This window comes from Sebastes umbrosus, chromosome 4, assembly GCF_015220745.1.
Source record: "Sebastes umbrosus isolate fSebUmb1 chromosome 4, fSebUmb1.pri, whole genome shotgun sequence".
In the NCBI taxonomy this organism is placed as follows: Eukaryota; Metazoa; Chordata; class Actinopteri; order Perciformes; family Sebastidae; genus Sebastes; species Sebastes umbrosus.
Window position 1 is genome coordinate 26,846,494 of NC_051272.1, and position 25,229 is coordinate 26,871,722.

General features: G+C 39.0%; 4 protein-coding genes and 1 pseudogene across 4 annotated transcripts; 3 read left to right on the plus strand and 2 right to left on the minus strand.

Annotated features, from left to right (window-relative positions):
* Nucleotides 1–736: 736 nt before the first annotated feature.
* psme3ip1 (proteasome activator subunit 3 interacting protein 1) lies at nt 737–12,485 on the minus strand. Its single transcript, XM_037766633.1, has 8 exons — nt 12,348–12,485; nt 10,395–10,531; nt 10,191–10,289; nt 9,189–9,310; nt 4,709–4,848; nt 3,132–3,217; nt 1,752–1,958; nt 737–1,178 (listed from the first exon to the last, which is right to left on the minus strand). Exons 2-8 carry the CDS (start codon nt 10,519–10,521, stop codon nt 1,174–1,176), a joined length of 786 nt encoding a protein of 261 aa, XP_037622561.1. The 5' UTR covers nt 10,522–10,531; nt 12,348–12,485; the 3' UTR covers nt 737–1,173.
* A 3,538-nt stretch (nt 12,486–16,023) lies between these two features.
* LOC119486505 (histone H3-like) lies at nt 16,024–17,246 on the minus strand. The gene is given in 2 exon segments (XM_037766661.1): nt 16,024–16,687; nt 16,689–17,246. Coding segments are annotated over 2 exon segments (411 nt in total). The 5' UTR covers nt 17,070–17,246; the 3' UTR covers nt 16,024–16,657.
* A 135-nt stretch (nt 17,247–17,381) lies between these two features.
* LOC119486512 lies at nt 17,382–17,842 on the plus strand (annotated as a pseudogene).
* A 1,887-nt stretch (nt 17,843–19,729) lies between these two features.
* On the plus strand, nt 19,730–20,487 carry LOC119486521 (histone H2B 1/2). Its single transcript, XM_037766678.1, has one exon. It carries the CDS (start codon nt 19,763–19,765, stop codon nt 20,135–20,137), a length of 375 nt encoding a protein of 124 aa, XP_037622606.1. The 5' UTR covers nt 19,730–19,762; the 3' UTR covers nt 20,138–20,487.
* A 1,482-nt stretch (nt 20,488–21,969) lies between these two features.
* Nucleotides 21,970–22,318, plus strand: LOC119486535 (histone H4). Its single transcript, XM_037766694.1, has one exon. It carries the CDS (start codon nt 22,007–22,009, stop codon nt 22,316–22,318), a length of 312 nt encoding a protein of 103 aa, XP_037622622.1. The 5' UTR covers nt 21,970–22,006.
* Nucleotides 22,319–25,229: the final 2,911 nt, after the last annotated feature.

Sequence of the window (25,229 nt, forward strand, 5' to 3'; positions counted from 1 at the left end):
AACTACAAATTTGAAAATTAAAAAAATCTGGAGGTGTGGAGTTAGAGAGAAGTGTGTTGACCAGACCTCTGTAGCCATGGGGCTCATCTCTGCTTGAGGCCAGCGGCTACTGGCATAATACACCTGAATCTCCAACTGAAATGTCGGTTGTCGAGTTGCATTGTGGGTAATGTAGGTGCCTGGTTTTGGAAAGGAAGAATGCATGTGTCTTTGTATATATGTCTCTGGTTTTGCTGCATCAAATTAACTGTCAATCATGAGTCTGACAATGTAACAGGAGTGTAATGCTAAATCAGTCAAGTATTTAAAAAAAAAATAATAATTATACACTATTACCATATTTTAAATTGGAAGGACCGTAATATGATTGCAATAAAGATTTTTGACCATTATATAAATTTTGCTTTTTTCTTGTGAAACACTGCATACTTTTACCTCTTCAGGCTTTCATTCCTTGAAAATGAAACAACTTCAAAAGGAAGAGTCATTCTTTGGTACTAATTATTCATAATGCATGTCCACACGCCATACCTGTGATGAGTGGTGAAAAATAACTGTTGAGAACCACTGACCTAAGGTAGTGGTGTCTAGTGAGCACTAGACCCCAAAAAAGGCTGAATTAATGCAGTATATACTATTTCCAATCCATAATTGGTCCCTGATAGAAAAAAAGAAGTTTCACTAGTTTATACTAGCTCTTTGCCTCTCTGTCACACACACACACATACACACACAGTACAAGGGAAAGCTGTTTATTTATTTCTGCTCATACTTCGACCAACAAAACAAAGCGCCAACGCTTGAGACCGCAGCAAACAGTCCAGCATCTTTCCAGCACAATGCAGCTTTAAAACAAACTACTGATGAGAAAACACATTACATCACACAAATAAAAACATAAATTTGTCAAACCACTCAGACTTTGCATTTAACCCGAACAGAGAGCGAAGTGTCCTGCCCCGGCTCTCTCTCTCCTCTGCTGCTGATAGCTAAAAGGTGCGAGTCATTTGACTCAGTCTAAAGCAGTCTCTTCCGTGCTCCACAGCTGTCAATCACTGTTCCCTCAGCCAACAGCACAGCTTGCAGTCGCTGTGGCTTGGGTTGGGAGTAGGGTTGGGTGTAGGGGGGGGCAGGATGTCGTCGGGGTAGGCAGTGCGGGATTGGTTGCTCGGCTTAAACTGCGTGAGATGTGATTGAGGGAAGGAAGGGTAGGAGGTATCACGTTTGAGTGCCACAATAGCAAAAACCACAAATAGATACACAGATTTAGTTCAGAGTAGAGTTTAAATTGGTTCTTAATGTTACCGTTTATTAGGATTATACTGTATTACTCGGCTGAACTTTGTCTGATGACAAAGAGCAACAGTTCAACTCACAGCTGTGAAAACAACAGGAATACTGAAAATGTTTGCTCAGTGTGTGTGTGTGTGTGTGTTGCCAGTGTATGACTCTAACGTGATATGAACTTGTGTGGCCTGCCTGTATACTGCAGGCTCTCTCTTGTGTGTGTGTGTGTGTGTGTGTACCTCTATATCAGTGTATGACCTTTAAATCTGTCTCTGTGTGTTCATATCCTGGGTGAGGATACCTTTTCTGACTGTTTGCTAGCCATTCTGAAGGCATACAAACTTACTTCACTTGTGTGTGTGTGTGTGTGTGTGTGTGCCTGTGTGTATTGTGGATGCTGTTGTGTGTCTATCTGTAGGCCCTGCTGTGCCGGGGGTACGGCAACATAATTGCGTCCACGCTACCTTCGCTGTCCGAGCTGCTGTCAGAGTCGCTGCTGCCGGAATAAACCCAGAGTCCTGGTAAAACGCCAACGCACACGGCTGCCGACGGCAGGTGTAGCACGCCTTGACCGGAGCTCAGGGGAGCCGAGGGGGTCTTCGCCGTCAAGCCGGGGACTGTTTGTTGATCTTCAGCTCCCCCTGCTCCTCCTCCCGCTCCATCCTCCTGTTCTGAACAGCACAACATACTGTCAGATTCAGAACTTGTACATGCAGACTCCCCATATAAGGCTCTTTTTAAAAAGGTCAGAGATGAAAATTTGGAGGAGTAACTATGTAACCAAAGACAAAGAAAAATTAAATATGAGGCATACATGTTTTCCCTGTGTTAATAGGCTATTTTCAATGCTTTAGTCTGTATAATTTGTCCCGAAGAATTACATTTTTTTTTTTGTAAAAACATTTGCCTGCTGGTTATAAGCAGAGAAGCGCCAGTACACTGGAAATAAGACAAACTGACTATATAACCAGGTTTCCCAAAACCATCTTGCGGACAGTTTAGACATAAGATACAAGATAAATGCAATTAATTAGTTGTAAGGGGAGAAAATCAGCTGTTGGTGAGCAATTACACTGACTTCAAAAGCCTAATTAGAGACATACATAAACTAGTAGACCTGTTAGTTTAAGGCTCCACTAATCAATATTTCTATATTAATAATGGATCAAATAATTTGGTCTAATGTGAAAGGTGTCGCTGGTAGTGACAATCCCACAGAGAATGTTCATGCGACTCTGGAGTTCCCCTCAGCTCTGTGGATCATTTTAGTCACAAAAAGTTATCTTGCTAGCATTTAGCAACTGAAAAGCCAGATAGTTGGGAAAAATTAGCTAAAAGGAGAAAATTGGCCAAATGAATGCTAATGTTGCACCATGTCTACATGATACATGATATAGGCAAACGTTTACCAATATGCCATATCAACTTCATAAAGGTAATAATATGTTAATGTATTTTCAAACTGCTCTGCTGCTCCCAAATGGCAGAAACAAAGTCAATAAATGCTGCTTTAAAGGTTTAAAGTTTAAAGGTTTAGGGTGGCCTTCGTGCGAGTTTCTTAGATTTCTATTATGAGGCAGACTACTTCCACTTTGCAAAAATGGTCAGTCGTTCTGTCCAATTATTAATAATAGTAAAGTAATTCCATCTCTGCATGTAGAAGGAAAATGCACACTGCATCATTAAATCACAAGCAGTGAGCTGTATACAAGTTTGTGTATTTCTGGTCTAATACTGTCGTTCTATCATTTAGCAATTCCAGGAATTGCCAAAGAGGTGCACAACTAAATTTTTGTCCACTTCAAACAGACATTCCTCCTTATAGGCCTCAGGCTGCAGCCCACCTGTGTGTCTGTCTCCATTTCCTGTCGTTGCTGTTGTTGTGATTTCCGTCTTCTGTTTCTTACTGCTGTCTGACGACTGGGAGGAACTGGGGAAGAGAGCAAAGAGGTTTTGAAGATTTATAGCTGCTCTAATCAAGATTTTCATGCCAACAATGGGTCAAAGGACTGATTACAGTTCCCCTCAGCTCTACGGAGCGTTTTAGCGTCTTTCAGCTCATTGTTTTGGTTTTGTAACGCACAACTTAACTTGGAGGTCCAGTCTTGACATATTCACAGTATTGTGAGAAAAATTGTAAGCTCAAGGTTCACTTACTTAGCTATTCCTCAAGCTTTCAGCAGGTGGACCAGGGTGGTTATGGTTCAAAGCTTCGGGAATACTTAAGTAAGTGAACTTTGAGTTAACAAGTTTTATCACCCAATTCAATCTCACCAGCGACGTTTTTGGCTGCAACAGGCAGCAGTTTCTTGTGAAAAAAGCTCTGATAAAGCAAGCTACCTTCCCAAACCCCAAATTAGCGACTACCGAACAGTAAGTGGAGCATTTAGCAGCTACAGAGAAATATGTTTCCCTCAGGAGTCGGTGAAGATTAAAACAGAACTAAAGACGAGTGAAAGGGCATTTATTAGTCAGTCACATTTTACTCACTGTGGCCTCGTTTTTCACTGCAATATATAAGTCCTGTACCTCTATGGAAATTGGAAACAGCACAATCATGGCCATAAGTAGAGAGAACTCAAAAAATGTCTTTTGTGCATTATAACACAGTTACAATGTCGTAAATCATAAAAAAGTGAAAAGCAAGTTTGATTTCTTTGATAATTTATTTAAAAAAACAAAAAATTGGAAAAAATGAAATCTATATATACATTTTTCCAAGTGCCCGTTATGGAGGATGGAACCTGCCAAAATCAAAAATAAATAAATGACTCAATAAATAAATAAACATGTCATTAAATAAAAAAATTAAAAATAATTGCAGCTATTATTTTTATTGATAAAATGTAACAAATTGATATTTCTGTTTTAATTCCCTTCTTTATTTTCTTATTTAGTTACTGTTCTGTTAAATTTTACATTTATTTTTATTAATTTTTAAATGTTTTTATTAATTTTTGCATGTATTTTTAATTTATTTTATATTTATTCTTAAATGTATGTATTTATTTATTTATGTATTATTATTTATTCGAGTCATTCATGGCTTTCCAGCTGCGCTTAGGAGCGCCGACTTATGTTTTTTACAGGATCTGGTTCGTGCAAACGGTTTATTTTTGGTGACATTTTAAATGAGACGTGTCCAATAAAGTGATTTTGATGAAATATCACTATTTTAAGCTATATTATTTTTCCTGAAGGAAGTGTTCGTCACATGATTCGTTCAAAGGTCGTCGGAAATTTGAAAATCCGACGGTAATTTCAGATTTTACAGTTGCGGACTATGATACATGGTGTAAATTTGATGATTTTTAAAAACGAAAACATGCATTTCAAACCAGTCCATCTGCTTGTTTGCTGTCCCAAAGTCAAAACAAAATCAGCTAATGCAGGCGTAAAGGATGTGTATCTGTGTGCCTACCTGCGTCTCTTGACGGCTCCAGCCAATAAATGGGCCTGAGACAGATGGCTGGTCCTTTGCTCCACCCCCGAATGTTTAGGGGCCACCTTCTTTTCAGGCTCTCTGCGGCTTTCAGTGGACGCTTGCTTCACTACAGCGCTGTGACAACACAGAGTTAAGGTGAATAAACCATAATGGAGCCTTGGAGGGGGAACAAAGAGTGGGGCTCAGGGGCAAGTAGAAAGACACCACCCATTTAGCAGCAGTCCATTCAACAGGTTACGTTCTGTCCTCCCTTCAGGAGGAGCCATTACATCTCTCCATCAGTGTGCTGGAAAAAGTGACACAGTTTTGAGAGGCTAAAAAAAGCACTCCTGCAGAGAAGCAGAGAGAGGTGACACAGATATAAAGCCTAAAAGAAGACCAGGAGATGGACGGAGCTCAGGAGACATGGAATCAGGTCGAGATGCAGAGATGGAGGAAAATAGACTGAGAAACACACAAAGACAAAGCAAACAAAGTGGAAAACAAAAGGGACAGATGGACTGGAAACATCAGGCATTAGGTATACGTGAGGTACATACAAGCAGTCGTGAGTTTTCACTGCATTAACTAAGGTCTGCATCTGTGTGTGTGCGTGTACTTTGTGTTCACAGCAACTGCTTTAAATGGTCACCGTAGTTACCAGCCTATGATACAGTTTCCACGACAACCCATTCTCTTCTTCATCTGCAGACAAACCTGTCTGTCAGAAAACTGTCTGTCCGCAAAGACAAAGACAGAGTGACAGAGAGGAACAGAAGAAAAGCACAGAGAGCAACAACCAACAACCAACAAGCAAAACTACTGGACTTGTATTAAAATGTGCAGGAATTTCATATGGTGTAGTATTTACACTGGGATGTAAGGCACAGATTACAGGACTTCTGTTTATGAATTAGGTGGTCTGTCCGAAATACATACAATATTCTTAAGCTTCTTTCATGGGCTAAAATTTGAGGTTATGTAATGCAGCGATATGATGCAGATGATATTTGGCAAACAAAATAGGCTGGTTCCAGACCTCTGACCCGCTGCCCACATCTAAGATTTGTTCAGCGACTGTGCCCACTCATAGCTGCTTTCTCCAGTTTTGGAGAAACTGTCAGCCAATCAGAGCTCAGTAGGCAGTAGGGATGCATCGATCTGACTTTTTTAGTCCCGATAGCGATACCTGGGCTTTGAGTATTGGCCGTTACCGAGTACAGATTTGATACCAGTGATTAATTAATAAGCTGTATGCCTCACTGTGCGGAAGTGGATCATTCTTTTATGTGTAAGGCAACATCAGGCGTGACTTAAACATCGCTTTTCTAACTTTGTAAAACAAAATGTAACAGTTTACATAGATATAAAATTGACTGAATTGTTGTTTATTATTAAAATAATAAATCGTACACCAACAACTGCAAAAAAATCTTCAAAATTAACAGGAATTACAATTCATGTGTAAACCAGTTTAATGCAGCAACAAATTAGTCAAAACTTAAACAGGAATTAAAATTCCAGTGTTTAATGTATATAGTATATAAACATAGAATTTAATTTAGTAGATAGGCCCCATTGTCACGATACCTGATCCAGCTACTTGAGTCAGTATCGGCCCGATATCCGATCCAGTATCGGAATCGTGCATCCCTAGTGAGCAGGATTAACAATGCCATCGTCCTACATAGCTAGCTAGTACAGCTAGACCGATAAATCGGCCAGGCCGATATATTGGTCGGTATTGGCTTATTTGCAGATATCAATTAACAAGAAATAACAGTACATAAATGCCACACTAGATTTGTCATTTAGACACAGTGTATATTTTAACTGTTAAATGTTCTGCTCAGTATATATATCTTGTAAGGTAAAACAAAAAAAGCCACACAAATCTAAGGGATACATATCAAAAATTGTAAATTTACGATTAGGGCTGTCAAAGTTAACGTGATAACGCGCTAATGCAAATTTGTTTTAACGCCACTAATTTCTTTAACGCATTAAAGCAACTTGCGATTTTTAGGTTGTAGCGGGCTCAGTTATAAAAGTTAGAGTGAAGATACTGGCATCATATGAAAACCTAAGGAAGCCATTGGTACCAACCATGTTATACTAGCTTGTCGCTTGCGCTACATTTTGGTGAGGAAAAACTGTCATCGCCATTTTCAAAGGGGTCCCTTGACCTCTGACCTCAAGATGTGTGAATGAAGATGGGTTCTATGGGTACCCACGAGTCTCTCCTTTACAGACATGATCACTTTATGCTAAATGCAGTACCTGTGAGGGTTTCTGGACAATATTTGTAATTGTTTTGTGTTGTTAATTGATTTCCAATAATAAATATATACATCTATTTGCTTAAAGCAATCATATTTGCCCACTCCCATGTTGACAAGAGTATTAAATACTTGACAAATCTCCTTTTAAAAGGTCCATTTTGAACATAAAAAATGTGTGATTAATCAAGATTCAATATTTTAATCGATTGACATTCCTATTTACGATATGTTTATGTGATTTTTTTTACTATCCGCTGGTATTACTATCCAATTTTTTAAACTCCCAAATATTGGTATCGGCCTCAAAAACCCAGTATCGGTCGGACTATACTAGCTAGCAAGCTAGCTACAGTCGTGAAAAAAGCAACAGAAAAATGACGAAGTGTGGATGAGATTGATGCAGCTGTACACGTTTTAAAATCGACGTACAGAAATATCTCATAGATTGACATATTTCTTTGATCAATGTGAAAAGCATTTAGTTAACTGCTCCTAGCAACCAGACATTGGCAGGATAGATATGTCAATCACCACTGGTTGGAGCAAAACCAAACAAAAGAATCCCCCCCAAACAAGAATACTGTGTAACATCGACGCAATGTCAGAATTTCAATCTAATTATTAAGCTATAAAAATCCATCGTCAATCACAAAGACAGAGCTTGTAATAAGTTTGTCTTTCAGATAAAAAGACAATGTTTTAGACAGACCAATTTGTGTACAGCATAGTGCTGGTATCACACATGAGGATGGACACGTGTAGAAGGTGTGTGTGTGTTTAATGTATGCACGCTGCAGTCCCAGCAGGAGCTTGACGATGGTGGAGCTATGCCTGCCTCTGCCAATACACATAAAGCTCCTTATCATATATGCACCAAGAGATGAACATTTTAGCAGCAGGGATGTCCTTTAACTGCATGAAGTGCACAAAATTACCTGAAAACAGTGTCGCTGCTTAGCTGAGGGAGATATGGAAACACATACTGAGAAACTCTACACAACATACAGCACTATATATGGAGAAAACTACTGCTCATCACTATGCTTACTATGACATAGTAGTTTAGGGGCAGGGTGCAGGACACTGTGATAAGGTTCAAGATACAACTCCTTGGAAGTGAGTGAGGCTGGAAGGTGTGTTTTGTAAGCCAAAAATCTCAGCATCTGGCAAAGTAATTGCTGCCTAATTTGCATCAATATCGCTGTTATTTTCATTACTTGGCAGTACGAATGGCACCTTTTGTACTAAAGGGTAACTTTTTTTTCCCAACCTGGACACTATTTTCCCATGTTTTTGTGTGTAAGTGACTAATAGGGAAAAAAGTTTTGAAATTGGTCCAGTCTTGAGAGAGAGCACTTCAGTGTAATTACGCATTGTCAATAAGTGTCTGACAATATTATAGACTCACGTTTCCACTGTTGTCTTCCGGCAACAAGTCACATAAAACAAAGACAAACAGAAAGCGAAAGGTAAAGACAAACGTTTTATTTCTCTGTAGGATCCTTTCCGTAATGTTGTCAGAAACTTATAATAGCAATCTGAGTCTGTCAGTGGCAAAAACAAGCACTTTTAGTGGATGTACGTTGACGGTGAGGAACTATCCAGAGTCATTACTTTACAGACTATTCAGCGGCTACCGGCTTCAGCGTTCTCCAATACTGGGAAAATTTAAAAAAAAATTAATGTCCCAATTAATCACTTACACGCAAAAATGTGGGAAAATAGGGTCCAGGTTAAAAAATACAGAAGTTATCCTTTAACCGGTTAATTTCAGCATTAGTTATAGAATGTGTAGCATATAGTTGAAGGTATCTTCGATAGAAATTAACCCTTTTACGGTCTTGCTATGGAGGCAGGTTGAGTGTTTAATTTCAGTTTGAATTGATACTCGTTTTGATATAATGCAAACATTCAGAAAACAAAGATTGTGATTAAGTGTCAGCAGGCATCTGAATGAAGTACATTAATGCTAGTCTCCAATTCTCATTTCATAAACAACTAAATAATCTAGACGCACAAAATGCAACTGCTGTGACTTCAACTACATCTCCGTGCCTATTTTAAACCTGCGAAGACAGTTATCGTTCACTAAACGGGGGGGATAACAGATAAATATACTTTTGTAAATATTCACAGAGTGATACTGGGTAATTAAAACGTTTTTTTATATAAACCAACATGTGATAAAAGGATATTCTGTATTCCAACAGTTCCTGTTTCTCCTCATCCCTGCGTTGTTTCTCCACCAGGCACTGTTGCCGGGAGACCTCGTCCAGGAAGCTGGTCTCCTCCTCGTCCAATCCCCTCACCATGTTCCCTGTCACCATGGAAACAAACATGCTCTCAACACATGGCAGTAGAGTGATTGCATTTTTCAGAAAACAAACCATGAGAGAATGTTTTTAAACCTTCATGTAAAAAGAAATCAAAAGGGCCTTCATGGTATGAGACGATAAGGCATGTGTACTTTTAACAGATGTTATGTAGTCTGAGCTGAAGGAGTTTCTGTGAACCTGCATGATTTCGTCTGATTTCGAGCGAGTCTAACCCGGTGGCACCGATGACAAGCACTGAGAATAACTATAGTATATAGAAATAGCCAATCTTCTCGTTGATGTTCTGTATTATCAGTAAAACATGGGGGCTGTGAGAAAATGAATGGGGTAGGAAAGAATACATTTTGGGGCGTTTTGCTTTTTGTAAAATAATGGCTAATCTATATGGAGGATGGAACCTGCCAAAATCAAAAATAAATCAATCAAGAAATAAATAAATGACTCGATAAATAAATAAATATGTCATTAAATGTAGCAAAAATAATATTATAAATAAAAGTAGCCATTAATTAATTGATAAAGGTGACATAAATGTTTGTTTTAATTTGCTTTATTTATTTATCTTTGTATTAATTCCCTTATTTATTTACTCTTTACATTTATGTTTCCCTTTTATTTATTCATGTATTTGATGACATCATCATGGTTATTTTTGCTGGACTTTAGAAAGCTCCCTCAAGACATTTTGCAGCTGTTTTTGCAGGCTGAGTGGTATTAACCATGATGAGCAAACTGATCTTGATGTAAGAAATTGGTGGAGCGCCTCTTTAATCGTGACAAAATAGTATAAAGTAATGTATTTTTAACTAGCACTGATAACAGATACAAAAGAACAAAGCGTAACAGAGAAAAAAGACTCACTAAATTTGAATTGCTCCTCATAGTCCTCTTGTTTCTTGTCTTTTTGCTCCTGCAATCGCTCAAAGAGGGAACGTGGGTCATACTCCTCCTCTGGGGCCTCTGAGGAGTACACAAACAAATATGTGGATGTATGCACAGCTGTATGGATTTTAGAAGTTTAGTGTGCGTTTTGGATCTGTGTGTAAGTGCATGTGTTCTTCTTACCCTCTGGGTCATCAGGTTTCCTGACTTTCTCCCATTCCTCCTGCCTCTTCTTTCTCTTCTCATCAAGCTCAGTTTCCGACACAAACTTCCTGCTGAGGTCGACGCCTGCTGCCCCTCCCCCTTCCATTACAACTGACCTACACAGAAACACACAGATATGCCTTACTTAAGCCATTTCCACCTTTTGAGGAACTCTTTGCGTTTCAACCACAAGGACCAGGGTCTAAATTAAGTTACGGGGACATTTTATGGTGCCTTTTTGGATTTCTGTAAAAGTGTAATTACACAGGTTGAACCAAGGTCGCATTTAACAAGTCACATCCCTAAACAGTTACAGATATGTCACCATGTTTTGTATACTATGTACTGTAGGCTAACTTGTGGCGTCATTTTGAGACTAGGACATGGAAACAGAGGTGACGTGTATGCTATTTTTTTTTGTTTTATGGCTTATGCAGTGACACACTGCTGCAGAGCATTCACCAAAAATACCACAACAACAACATCAACTAGATAACCACAACATTTGTGTGATTTTTTTAAACGGATGTTTGTATTGCCAGGAGGATGTTTTGATCACAAAAACATTATATAGAAACCTCCATTCATTACTGGGGCCTCTCTGGCATAAAGACAAATATTGCATTGATGAATATATATATATATATATATATATATAGTAGCATTATGTTATTGCCCTCTCCATAGGGGCTTTGCATATGCATGTTGAAACTTTATAAGCTGCATTTATTGAACTGATGCATCTCTGAATTGTAGTCTCAGGTGGTTATGATCGATTCATAGTTTGCAGATAAGTAAACTATGAAACAGAGGTGAGGTGTATGCTATTTTTTTTTGTTTTATGGCGTATGCAGTGACACACTGCTGCAGAGCATTCACAAAAAATACCACAACAACAAACAATAAATCTGTGCAATATTAATACACTGAATGTGAAATACACTTGTCTGTACAATATATCCTTGATACAATTTACACCTCAAGTGCAACTAACTGTTTACATTTCATTTATTACATCTACCCCTTCCTATTTTACAAGTGCAATTACCTCTGTTTACATTACATCTATTTTTATATTGTATACCTCTAGTGTAACACTTCTGTTTATATTTATTTATTACAACTACTTTACCTGTTTCATTTGCTTTATAACTGTGTGTGTTTTACCTGTTATATGTTTTATCTGCCTCGTTTAGTCTTGTCAAGTATTTGTTTTAAAGCACTGACCAGAAGTGGCAACTGCGAATCTCGTTTTATTTAATACAATGACATTAACATCAACTACATAACCACAACATGTGTGAGATTGTTTTGTTTGTATTGCCAGGAGGACTAAATGAACCCAACCTGTAAGGTTTTGTCTCTCCCTTGTGGTCATCTTTAATCATCACAAGTAATGAAATTATAGCAAATTAAAGAGCTTTTCAGCTGAAGGATACCATAAGGATAGCACAACCGATGTGCAATGAGAGTTAGACACTCTGCTCTGCTTAACAGAGCAAAGCTTTCTGTTTGTTATCTGCGGCCTTGTTGATCCACTCACCCTTCAGTTAGAGACGACACCGCTAGCAGCTAAAGATAAGCCTGTTTAAGCCAGAGGAGACACTCTGGCTAACAATACACTGATTTATAATCAATGCAAACATCAATCTACAGCACAACAGTCGGGCTCACTGGCTTTCTAATGTTGTAGTTTAGATAATGGAGCGATAGAGACACGCAGAAGCCTGAATGTGCTGCAACCAGCTGCAGGCTAGCTTCGTTAGCCTCGTTAGCATGCTAGCTAGCTGTTGTCTCCGCTGTCTTTAGCCGAACATCGTGACGTCATGTTGGAGAAGCAACTCTTCCTGCTGCACAACCGAGCAGACTTCACCTTCAGCTCATCACTGTTTCATATGATGTTGAATCATTTCTGTGTCACTAAAAACTTACCAAGCTCGGCCGGCTAGCTGATATGCTACTGCTCCAAATCAATGACGTTTTGTGTCACAGTATAAATAGCCCGTCAGGTTTTTTTCTTTTTTCGACGTGCGACTTGTAGTTCCGACCTGCTCTTCTGCAGCGCAGCAAGACCAAGAGTCTGTTCTTTAAATGCACTTTGTTAGTGCTAAAATCAAGTGTAATGCACATCATATTACGACTTTTTCCTCATAATATGAAGACTTTATTCTCGTAATATTACGACTTTATTCTTGTAGTATTATGACTTTATTCTCATAATATTATGACTTTAAACTCATGATAATACAACTTTTTTCTCTTAAACTTATGACTTTATTCTCATAATATTACGACTTTATTCTCGTAATATTATGACTTTAAACTCATAATATGAAGACTTTATTCTCGTAATATTACGACTTTATTCTCGTAGTATTATGACTTTATTCTCGTAATATTACGACTTTATTCTCATAATATTATGACTTTAAACTCATGATAATACAACTTTTTTCTCTTAAACTTATGACTTTATTCTCATAATATTACGACTTTATTCTCGTAATATTATGACTTTATTCTCATAATATTATGACTTTATTCTCATAATATTACGACTTTATTCTCGTAATATTATGACTTTATTCTCATAATATTATGACTTTATTCTCGTAATATTATGACTTTATTCTCAAAATCTCAGATGTATTTTTTTAGATAGATAGATAGATATATAGATAGATAGATAGCAACTTTATTGATCCAGAGGAAAATTCAAGTTTCCAGCATCACGGTTCTATAGGGCAAAACATGTTAGTAAAAAGGAAATAAAAAAGTTATTAGTGCATAGTACAAAGTACAAAAAATTATACCAGATATAAGAAATACAAAGAGATGAAGAAAACTGTTAAAACTGAATATAGTGCAGGGTAACAGCTGTGATACAGGACTAATAAAAAAAGTGAATATAGTGCAGGTAACTGGTAACTGGTAACTGGTAACTCCAGTAGCTTAGTTTATGAAAGTGCACTGTGTGCATTATTATGTGTCCTGCAGACCGCCCTCCTTTGTCCCCCGAGTCTGTCTGTGGAGCACTTAGTGCTAAAATCAAATGTAATACACAAAGAAGGAAACAGTGCTATAGATTGATGACACTAGAAGAACACAGCTATACATGCAGAATCAAGATTCAAAACAGGGTAGAAATTAATAATTGAAAGAAATAATGCAATATAATGTTAGATTTCCTTCAAAAAATAATGAATTTGAATAGGTAAACTTTTAGCATTGCATCATTAACTATGAAGTATTTATCAGTTTATGAGTGAATCTGCAGGTCCAGTGACAAATAATTTAGCAAATTCATATTTTTGAACTTCCAAAGGGAGAATTTGTAATTAAACAACAAATTAAAAGAAATTTCTTTCACCTTATGGAAACGCCTTGATGTAGAACCCATACTTTTCTCCAGTTTCTATCTGTCACATAACAATTCCAATATAATATTACGCAGGGGATAGCAAACAATGCTGTCTTTATTTTGTAGTTATTCATCAAATCTTGCCAACCAGACAGTCCCTACACTCCGCTCCTAAATAACATACATATTCCAAAAGGGACAGAGTCAGAAACAACAGCAAATGATCTAGGAGTTATAGGGACATTATATCTGGAAAGACCAGGCCATTACAACTAAATAACCGAGACATACCGCTTTGGAGCACATTTTCAAGAAATAGGGATTTGTTTTGGATAGAATATTGCAATTGTTCCAAATGTAGAAGTTGTGTGATAAGAAGTTATGTTTATAGATTAATGTCCAAGCTAAAAAAACCTGTTTGTTTGATAAGGAGTTTATTAGCTACATAATAATTAATTACATAATAAGACACATTGTAATAAACATGGTGAGAAATGTAAATTCCATTGTGGTAGGGTTTTTAATCTTTAATCCAATTTATCTTAAATGAGATCCCAAATCTTTGAGGTATAAACTGCTGTTACTGTATGAATTTAGAATAGTAGATTTGCATATATAGGTGAGTTTTATATTCCCATAGGAAGTTTGTGAGCATATTATCAATAGATTTTAATGTTATTTAGACCATCTGAACAAAGACTGAGCATTGTAGGTTTACCAAGACATGCCCTCTGCCTACGTCACAAAGAGTCTGTGACCAGACGTTACATTTTTATGTGTCCCTTAAAAAAAGAGATGAGGAAAAACCAGTTCTGGGGAGGTCATAAAATGAAGTTTTATAGAATCGAAGGCTTTATAGAAGTCTAAAAAGAGAATAAAGCTGTCTTCCTGAACACGTTTAGAGTAGTCAGGTATCCCCATCAGGCCCAGAGGGGAATTGCAGGTGTGGCAGCAGCACAAGGACAGAAAAAGTAGAAAAGTATAATAAATAATAGAATTATATCAAACAAAAACAATAATATAAATAAAAATGTATACAAGACAAGAGCCTTGTAACTCAAACTTACAAGGCAAGCAGTGAATCATTTTATAACCATGACCTAATAAAGATATTGGCTGCCAATTATGCTTGTTTATTATGATATTATTATTTTGGAATTAAGGCGATTATTGGCAAGAGTATAGGCAGGGGAGGATTTATTGTAAGTGAAGTTGGTGCTAATTTAGAACAAAGTAATTTATAAAATGCTGCTGTAGGCCATCAGTTCCATTTGTTTTTCAAGTAATTTGTACCTTAAATAAATTATGCCTATTCTAATTTGATTGGAGAATCACGTTCACGCTGTCTTATTCATTTGAGATGACCTTAAAAAAAGAAAAGAATTATGGCTACTGTAAAAGCCGGCACAGTATAGCCTATCTGGGTCATAACCCCACCATTTATTTTAAATTGTTGTATGCAGTTACAGTATTTCTGTTTCTTTTTTGCTCACCTTCTTCCAGCCATTTTCTATGATAAAAGCTTCCTCAGCTTTGCATTTGAGATTTCTTCCAGCTGGAGTTGCAGATCAGTGAGATTAACTTTGTCAGCTTCGGACAGAATCTCTGTCGGTTTAGAAGACGGAAGAAGGCACTACTGTATCCTCTGAAATAATAAGCAATTTTAAAGTGAGAACTTTGCTCCAACTAATGTATCAATAGTTTCAATGACTTTTCTATGCCGGAGAGTTATTGATGTTCCAGTAGGAGTTATGTTTAGAAGAATTGGAGGAAGGTGATAGATATAGGCCAGCCTATACAAATTATATAAAGTTATGAGCAGTAAACGGTGAATGAATATCTGTCTGTTCCTTAAATCATCAGATATTAACCAGCCTGACCAAACGAAAGACTTCTGTATAGGATATATTTCACTCCATATGTCTACTAAATAAAATCTATGTATAAAGCTAGAGTTAGTTTAGACTTGTGGACAGCAGTACATTTAAATAAATGTCAGAATAAGACAAGATCTGGATTGAGTAAAACAGAATAAGACCAGATCTGGGTGAATAGGACCAGATCTGAGTAAAATAAGACCAGATCCGGGTAGAATAGGACCAGATCTGGGTAAAGTAAGACCAGATCTGGATAGAATAGGACCAGATCTGGATAAAGTAAGACAAAATTAGACAATATCTGGGTAGAATCAGACCATACCAATGATGTGGTCACATTACATTCTCGTAAATAGTAATTCAACAAAAGCAGCAGAGAATAAAGCTCTTTATTGAAGAGTGAGGTGGCTCTTCAGATAACATAGGAATAAAATTAAAATGTAAACTGTGCAGACAGAGCCAGTAGGCCTATACGAGTGTTCAGGATCAGGAACATGCAGAGAAATATTGGATCTGTATCACTGTATTGTTTACTGAATTAAATGAAACAAATTAAGAAAATGATTCTCCCTTTAGGCCATTTTAAAAAAGTGTTTTCAATTATTCTGGATTATTGTGTATATTGCCTATTTAATTGTATAAAAACCCAAATCTAATAAATAAGAAAGCAAAAATATTTCTCTCAAGTTTTACAACAGCAGTGGTATTCAACTTCAATAGGTCTATAATAATTTCCTTAGCCTTCTTTTTTTATTTAGAATAAATATTGACAGCTGAAATTAATTCGATGATATTGCCAGTGTTATTCCAGGCCAACAAACACATTATAAAAGGATTGGAAATTTGGGTTAGCCCATAGATTATTAGGACATAGAGAAGACCAGCTTATTTTAAAAAAGTTGTTATTGCCGATAAAACGTGTTTTTAGTAGAGGAATGAGCCCTTCAGTGAAGAGTGAGGTGGCTCTTAAAAGAGCCGTTGTGGTTTGTGGAGCAGCAGACAGTTTAAGCTCGCTCTCCGCGGATGCGACGGGCCCAGCTGGATGTCTTTGGGCATGATGGTGACCCTCTTGGCGTGGATGGCGCACAGGTTGGTGTCCTCGAACAGGCCGACCAGGTAAGCCTCACTGGACTCCTGCAGAGCCATGACAGCGGAGCTCTGGAAGCGCAGGTCGGTCTTGAAGTCCTGAGCGATTTCTCTCACCAGGCGCTGGAAGGGCAGCTTGCGGATCAGCAGCTCCGTGGATTTCTGGTAGCGACGGATCTCTCTCAGAGCCACGGTACCGGGCCTGTAACGGTGAGGCTTCTTCACGCCGCCGGTGGCCGGGGCGCTCTTACGGGCAGCCTTGGTGGCCAGCTGCTTCCTGGGGGCTTTGCCTCCGGTAGACTTACGAGCGGTCTGCTTGGTTCTTGCCATGACTTCTTCTTTCTCTGGTCAGGAGATGTAGTAGCTCCAATGAAGAGACACGCTGCTCTTAAACTGTGAAATGGTGACGCTGCTTCAGACCTCCGGCTCCTGATTGGTGAGGGGCTCCTCCTGGAGCTCAGCACCGCCCAGAGGAGCGACCCACCGCCCGAAGCTACGCTGCTGATTGGTGGGAAATCCTATCAAAGTGTCCGCCAACATTCAGAGCGGCCGCCCTCTGCTGCTCTGCTGGAAGCCTCTTCTCTGGTTGGTCTGTCAGCAAGTCTCGCTCCGCGGACATATAAAGGAGCTTTCTGCTGGTGGAGCAACACTTTTATTAGTCTCCACTACTGAAAACATCTCACGATGAGCGGAAGAGGCAAAACCGGCGGAAAGACCAGAGCTAAGGCAAAGACCCGCTCTTCCCGTGCTGGGCTCCAGTTCCCAGTCGGTCGTGTTCACAGGCATCTGCGTAAAGGAAACTATGCGCAGCGTGTGGGTGCCGGCGCCCCCCGTCTACCTGGCGGCTGTGCTGGAGTACCTGACCGCTGAGATCCTGGAGTTGGCTGGAAACGCTGCCCGCGACAACAAGAAGACCCGTATCAATCCCCCGTCACCTGCAGCTGGCTGTCCGCAACGACGAGGAGCTCAACAAGCTGCTGGGCGGAGTGACCATCGCTCCAGGGCGGCGTGCTGCCCAACATCCAGGCTGTTCTGCTGCCCAGAAGACCGAGAAGGCCGCCAAGTCCAAGTAAAGCTGGAGACTCGCTGACTGCTGGAAACCAGCCCCCAAAAGGCTCTTTTAAGAGCCAAAACACTCCAAAGATAAAGAGCTCTGGTCCTCATGTCTTTAATGCACCAACTGAAAAAATACCTAGGCTATATATGCAGCATGTGTTTATAAATCTCACTGGATCAGTTATAGACCGTATTTTTTTAATAACACTAGCCTGCAACCTCGTTTATTAATAACTTTAAAAAGACACCTTACAATGAGGATACGATTAGTGAAGGGAAAAGCTGTTATTTTCAGTATGCCTCCAGAAGGTGCATGCAACTAAATGTTGGGTTGTAAAATATTTTCTTATAGCGTACTGAGATGAAAATAAATAGGCTAATTGTTTCAGTATTTAAAAAATAATCTTTATAATAACTGTCCATATTCATTTCTGTGTGAAAATATTATTTTCACATTGTAGTACAAGGCCTCAGGTGAAAAACAAAATGTAACATTCCTCATTAAGTCTCCATTACACATAGTAAACAACTTATTATCAAATTGTCATATGTACATCTTTCTCAGTGTGTTAGCAACCCTAACTGACATATTCATATTCATTCAGTGAGTCTGAACGAATGAATCGGTTCAGGCAGTGATTCAGTTCAGTTCGTTCACCCAAAACATTTGTTCTTTGAACGCTAACGACCCATCACTAGATGGCCGGTAGAGGCCAGCAACCTCCAAAACGGCATTGGCTGCTTTCTGTTAATTAGGCGGGATTTTAGGGAGACTCATCCACAGCGTCAATTGCACCCATTCTCGGCACACACAAATGTAATGTCTGACCAAGTAATACTACTACTAATAATAGTACCTTTATTTATGTATCACTTTACACCACAAGTTACAAAGTGCTTTACAAATACATAAAAATCACACAAATTAACAGTTAGTAATAAACAATAATATAGTTGATACAGTAAAAATGACAAGCAAGTTATGAAGTACTAAAACACAGTAAAAAACAAGTAGAATAATAGCAAGAATAACCGATTAAAAGAAAGCAATTCTGAAAAAGTGTGTTTTAAAAGAGATTTAAAGAACAAAACAGAGCTAGCCTACCTGATCTCCTCCGGCAGGTCGTTCCAGAGTCGTGGGGCGCCTGACTCCAAAGGCTCGGTCTCCTCTGGTTTTTAGCCTTGACCTAGGAATAAACTAAAGGATATAAGAGACTGACTTGAATACAAGCAGGGCAGTGATGGCGAGATAAAGGGGAAGTATTTGAAGTATGGGAAGTTTTTGTAGCCCTCCATTTGCGTTCAGCTTTACGGCACTTCATCTTTATTAAGTGGGTGTTATTATTAAGCCAGAGCTAGGTATTGTTGTCATTTTGGGCTTTTTTTTTTTTTTAGCCTAACAGGAGCAATGTTGTCTAAAATCTTTACAACAGGTAAGAATGAAAATAATTTAAAATAGTGGAGGTATTCATTGAGGAACAGAGCTGGAGGTCAAACGAGACCAGGGCTTGCAAAATGTACTGCTGAGGATGATTTTTAAAAAAAACGGGAGGGAGTGACAGCATACATGCCGCTACATTGAAATCACCTAGAATCATAATATTATCCATTCAGGTATAATAATGGATAGAAGTTCTGAAAATGTTTCATTAAAAACCTACAGTGGACTTGGGAGGCCTACATAAGTAAGGTGGAGGAACTACAGAATAACATGAACACCCTCAGTTTGCTAATGCAACAAGTTGGGATAACTAACTAACTAACTAGAAAAACAACCTGGCCAGACAGTTGCTTGCAGCTACTGTAGTCAGTATTCCACCATGTGAGCAACAACCCTCCGCTCAAGAAAAAACAACCAATCCTGGGCGAGCAACAGCACAGTCAGATTAGCATGAGTGGATATAAATAGATCGGTCTGTGATACAGGAGTCATCGTCTGTTTTTAGGAATACCTCAGTCAAGTAATCATGCCAGAGCCTGCCAAAGCGGCGCCCAAGAAGGGCTCAAAGAAAGCCGTCACCAAGACCGCCAGCAAGACCGGCAAGAAGAGGCGAAAGTCCAGGAAGGAGAGCTACGCCATCTACGTGTACAAGGTGATGAAGCAGGTCCACCCAGACACCGGCATCTCCTCCAAAGCCATGGGCATCATGAACTCCTTTGTGGGCGACATCTTTGAGCGCATCGCCGGTGAGGCCTCCCGTCTGGCTCACTACAACAAGCGCTCCACCATCACTTCCAGGGAGATCCAGACCGCTGTCCGCCTGCTGCTGCCCGGTGAGCTGGCAAAGCACGCCGTGTCTGAGGGAACCAAGGCTGTGACCAAGTACACCAGCTCCAAGTAAAGCTGCTGCTATACCAACAACACAAAGGCTCTTTTAAGAGCCACCCACTACAACTAAAGACATGTTCCTGTTGTATCTTTAAAAGTTATTGTTGATCATGACTCATAAATGGATGTGTGAGTTTTTACAAAATGCATTTCATTCAAAATCAACTCTCAAGACCTCTCCTGGCCATACAATACATTTATTACAAAGGAGTAAAATTGCATAAAAATTGTCATGATGTGAACATATTACTGAAATATTGTAAATAGTCTCCTTTATAACTTCCATCTGTGTTTTTAAATGTTTGCAGAGGTTACCTTTGTTGCTGTGTGACACTTAATTCTCACAAATAAAGCATCTTGCTGTATTTATTTACAGATGAAAATTAGCATCACACTTCCTGTCCTGCTCATTTACATGTGGAAGTGACTTTGCATTTGTTTCTAATCTCACATTGGTTTCCAGTCATGTGACATGGGCCAGCTAATATGTCAGGGCGGTTTGGCCCCAAACATTATACAAACATAGTAGAAATCGAGTAAATGATGCAGTAAGTAATATTTTATTATTATTTTATGGTATTATTAAAGAAATCGGCAATTCTGAGGAGGGGAGGCAACTCATGAAACCACAGTTAGAGCTTCTTTGAACTCTGGACACCCAGAACGAGACAGAGTGAGTTTAAAAGATAATCGTCACTGTTGGACGTGTTAAAGTGGCAGTAGGCAGTATGTTTTTGGCATCATTGGGCAAAAATTAGACTAGACTTCTGTACCTCATCATGGATCTGTTTTCAGGCTTTAGAAAATCTAAAACTTGGTGTTCCTTCACCAGATATCACGATGGCTCCCGTGTCACAAACTTTCTCATTTTACAGCAAAACTGTGCCCTACAAGATGATTGAGAACATCTGAGGAGAGAAATAGTCATTAACGTAACATAATATTAATTCATATTTGATCAGCGCTGCCTAGTTTGACCGTTCGGTCGGAGTTCGCGAGTGATTGACAGCTGGCTCTCATAGACAGCAGATGGACAGCGTACCTCAGATCAGCTCTGACTGCTTGTTTTTCTCCGGTCTGTGAAATCCTGCTGATGCTGTTAGGAGCATCGGAGGACACTGGAGGACACCGGAGGACACAGAGGCACCTGCTTCATGTACTACTGTCTAGGACATAAACGAACCGTTTATAAGAATAACTTTTTATTTATCATATTTGCTCCCAATCTCACATACTTCATCTTTCAAAGGCAGCTGATGAACAATTTATGGAGACTCTATAGGCCCGTTCTCGTAGCTTCTCTTAGATTAATTGTAAAATCTATAATATAATTGTATATACTATAAATAATAAGTCATAATAATAATAACACAAATACGAAACCACATAACACAACCACACTATGTAAATGTTTTTCCTACCCATTCATGATTACTTACAAGATAAATAAGATATAAGGTAAATAAAACAATGAACGAGATGAGAAACAAAGATCAATGCATAGTACAGATATACAGAAATAGCTTATGACAATATCTGCTGATTTTTTCTACACAGAGTCACATCATGAATTGGTACTGTCCTTACTACAAAGAAGTTTATTGAGTACAATATGTTTTACATTTGCTTGTGTATCAGGCAACTAGTCTTACAGGAGACATGCTGTTCTCTGATTCATGCTGTTGTTCAGTAGGTGGCGCTGATGCACCAAAGAGTTTAATCATCAACCTTCATGAAGAAGAAGAAGAAGAAGAAGAAGAAGAAGAAGAAGAAGAAGAAGAGCTCCGCCTCTGTCTTCTATCACGTCCTCAGACACGATTTAAATAGCTGTGAAGCAGCAGACCAGAGTTTACTGTTGAGTAGAAAACATTGATCAGCAACGATGAGTGGAAGAGGCAAAGGAGGAAAAGGACTCGGTAAAGGAGGCGCAAAGCGTCACCGTAAAGTTCTCCGTGATAACATCCAGGGAATCACCAAGCCCGCTATCCGCCGTCTGGCTCGCCGTGGTGGAGTGAAGCGTATCTCCGGTCTGATCTACGAGGAGACCCGCGGTGTGTTGAAGGTGTTCCTGGAGAATGTGATCCGTGATGCCGTCACCTACACCGAGCACGCCAAGAGGAAGACCGTGACCGCCATGGATGTGGTGTATGCTCTGAAGAGACAGGGACGCACTCTGTACGGCTTCGGTGGATAAAACACACTCTGTTGCTTTATGAACACTAAAGGCCCTTTTAAGGGCCACACACTTACTCATCATAAAGAGCTGACCTCCACGACAAAATCAAAGGCTGGCATTCCATATTGTCAATACCTCGTGTTGGTAATAAATTACCACACGTTTGGTAGAATCTCAAGAATAAAAAAAAAAGTGAAATGTTGATCTAAAAACAAAGTAAACTACATGAATAAAATAATATAATTATTTGAAAGTACTACACAAATGTTTCATTTCTATATAAGATTTGACCATTGTTTTCCCGTTTGGGCTTTAGCTAGTATGAATATTGGTGGCAGCTTTATTGAGCACAATAAGGGAGAGAGATGGAGGAATGCCTCAACACAGACTGAGATGTTTCTCCTGCTGCCAAATGTTCTCTTGCTTTGTTCAATGCACTGATTTTATTAATGTTTACTGGAGAATTTTAGTCACATTTTTTGCTTTGTGGCTGCAAACAGCAGTTTTGTCTTCTTCCTCACTGAATTGATGTGATTGGTGCTTGATGGTCCCGGGGCCTGTTTCACAAAAGCAGAATAAAGATATCCAGGATAAGAGAGAAAGCGAGGGGTTGACCTAGTCTTAGTTCAGCTTCATCCTGGCTTAATTGGTTTCACAAATGCTCAAGCCAGGCTGAGGAGGATTAAGACTAGTTGAGCAAGGTGTAAGTAATTCAGATAGATGCACGTTCACTACTTTCATCAACAGAACACAAGGTCGATCACAGATTTACTGATGCTGAAATGGAGTAAACGTGTTCTGCGTACTTTAAACCCAGTGAGAAACAGCTTTTAATGGAAGATTACGAGGTATTTAAGCATATAATATGTAGAAAAGGAGAAACGTCTGTCGGCTTCTGTAATAAAACAGCGAGATAAAAACGTGGCAGACAAAAGCGGACCAACTCAATGCGTAAGTAGCCTAGAAATAGCCCATAACGTTACATTCACTAACCACTGCTGTTAACTGAAACCGTCATAATGAAACCATTCAAAGAGTTAATGTCACTTCACCTTAACAGTGAGCGGTGGAAGTTAAGATATTATTTAGGACATTTACTATGAAGAGTAATGACAACCACTAATCCACAATGCTAGAATACAACGATAACAATTACTGTATAACAATGATCAATACATTGTTACATACTGTACATGCTTACAGTGTGTACTGGAATGATCACTTACTGCTCTTTGTAATTTCCTCAACGTCTTCCTTTTTATCTCCAGATCTCTGTCCAAGTACTGCAGGTTTTTTTGTGGTTTTAAACGTTGACTCTTTCCATCACTTTTGTCATTGATATTTAAATCTCTGCAAACTATATTTGCTATTTTTAGTGTGTGCTATATACCTAGAGACATCTGACAGTTTTTTCAATTCTTTAAAACACATATTAATTAGCACAGCAGGAATTGTGCATGGTCTGCCCCATTACTACCATTATTTACCGCTATTGTCTGCCACGTTTTTATCTCTGTTTCATTAGAGCAGCCGACAGCCATGTCTCCTTTTCTACATATTAGATGCTCCTTCCTCGTAATCTTCCATTAAAAGCTGTTTCTCTCTGGGTTTAAAGTACGCAGAACGGGTTTACTCCATTTCAGCATCAGTAAATCTGTGATCGACCTCGTGGTCTGTTGATGAAAGTATACTTTGAACGCGCATCTATCTGAATTACTTACACCTGGCTCAACCTAGTCGCTCCTCCTCAGCCTGGTTTGGCCTTCGTGAAACATATTAAGCCAGGATGAACTGACTAGACTAGGTCAACCCTCGCTTTTGTCTCTTATCCTGGATATCTTTATTCTGCTTTTGTGAAACAGGCCCCAGCTCACATTAGCTCTAATTAACCCAACTTTATGTAACAGACTGATCCTGGTTTAGTTTGTTAGGTTAATTCAACACAGGCTATTCGAAGTCACCTTTGTTCAGAAGGTCACTTATTCTGCAGCAGTTTAACCCACAAGCATCCCCTCATCAGCCCATGCATTGTTCACAAGCGCAGTCCTATAGTCTGTGGCTCGGCGCATGGACTTCACATGATCAGAGAGTGCTGTGATTCCAATCACTTTCTGCTCTGACCACAAGCCTCATATCTGTCCTCCAACTCAGCTCGACATCAGTGTTGCAACTTTTTGGACTCTTTTTCCCTTTGCTCATTGATATGGTCTTTACTGTGCGTCCATGAGAATGTGAGTATTTATAGTTGCCTATTATTCAGTATCTGCATGGCTATAATAATTAGAAAGTCACATGTATAATGCTCGTGTTTCTATAATAGTTTGACGGACATATCACGCCAATTTACACAACGTTGATTTATGCATATAGTTATCGTACTGTATATGATACCCGACCATGTTGTTTATGTTAATAAATTGTGTATTTCTGTGTCAGCAATCATTTGAGTTAGAGCAGCGCAGTGAAAGGGCACACGCGGCCGCCATTAAGGGACCGTCGTACAACTCCTCAGATCACCCTCTGTGTGCACTATGCTCATTGTACTGAATTAGAGCCTGAGTTTGCTATTTGTTGACGCTCCCTTACAGTTATTAAGGCTGTGTTCTCCTTATTTTATTCATGTTTAAACTGTTTAGCTTGCATTAAAGTATGCTTGCATGTGTATTTCATACAATACTGTTTGTTTATTAGTACTACATATTACTAATGCCTGCACATGTTTTCTATTTTATTTTCTGTATTTCAGTTACCACTATACACATATCTTCACACAAGGATTTACAAACCATCTCTACAATAAATGAGTGGTATCTCAAAGAGAGTGTGTGTGACCTGGATTAATTGATACATCACCGCTGCTCGCTGCAGTCACAGCGAGCAGCGGTGATAGGAAGTCTGGCTAAACTGCACCATAAGCCAGTGTGTTTGC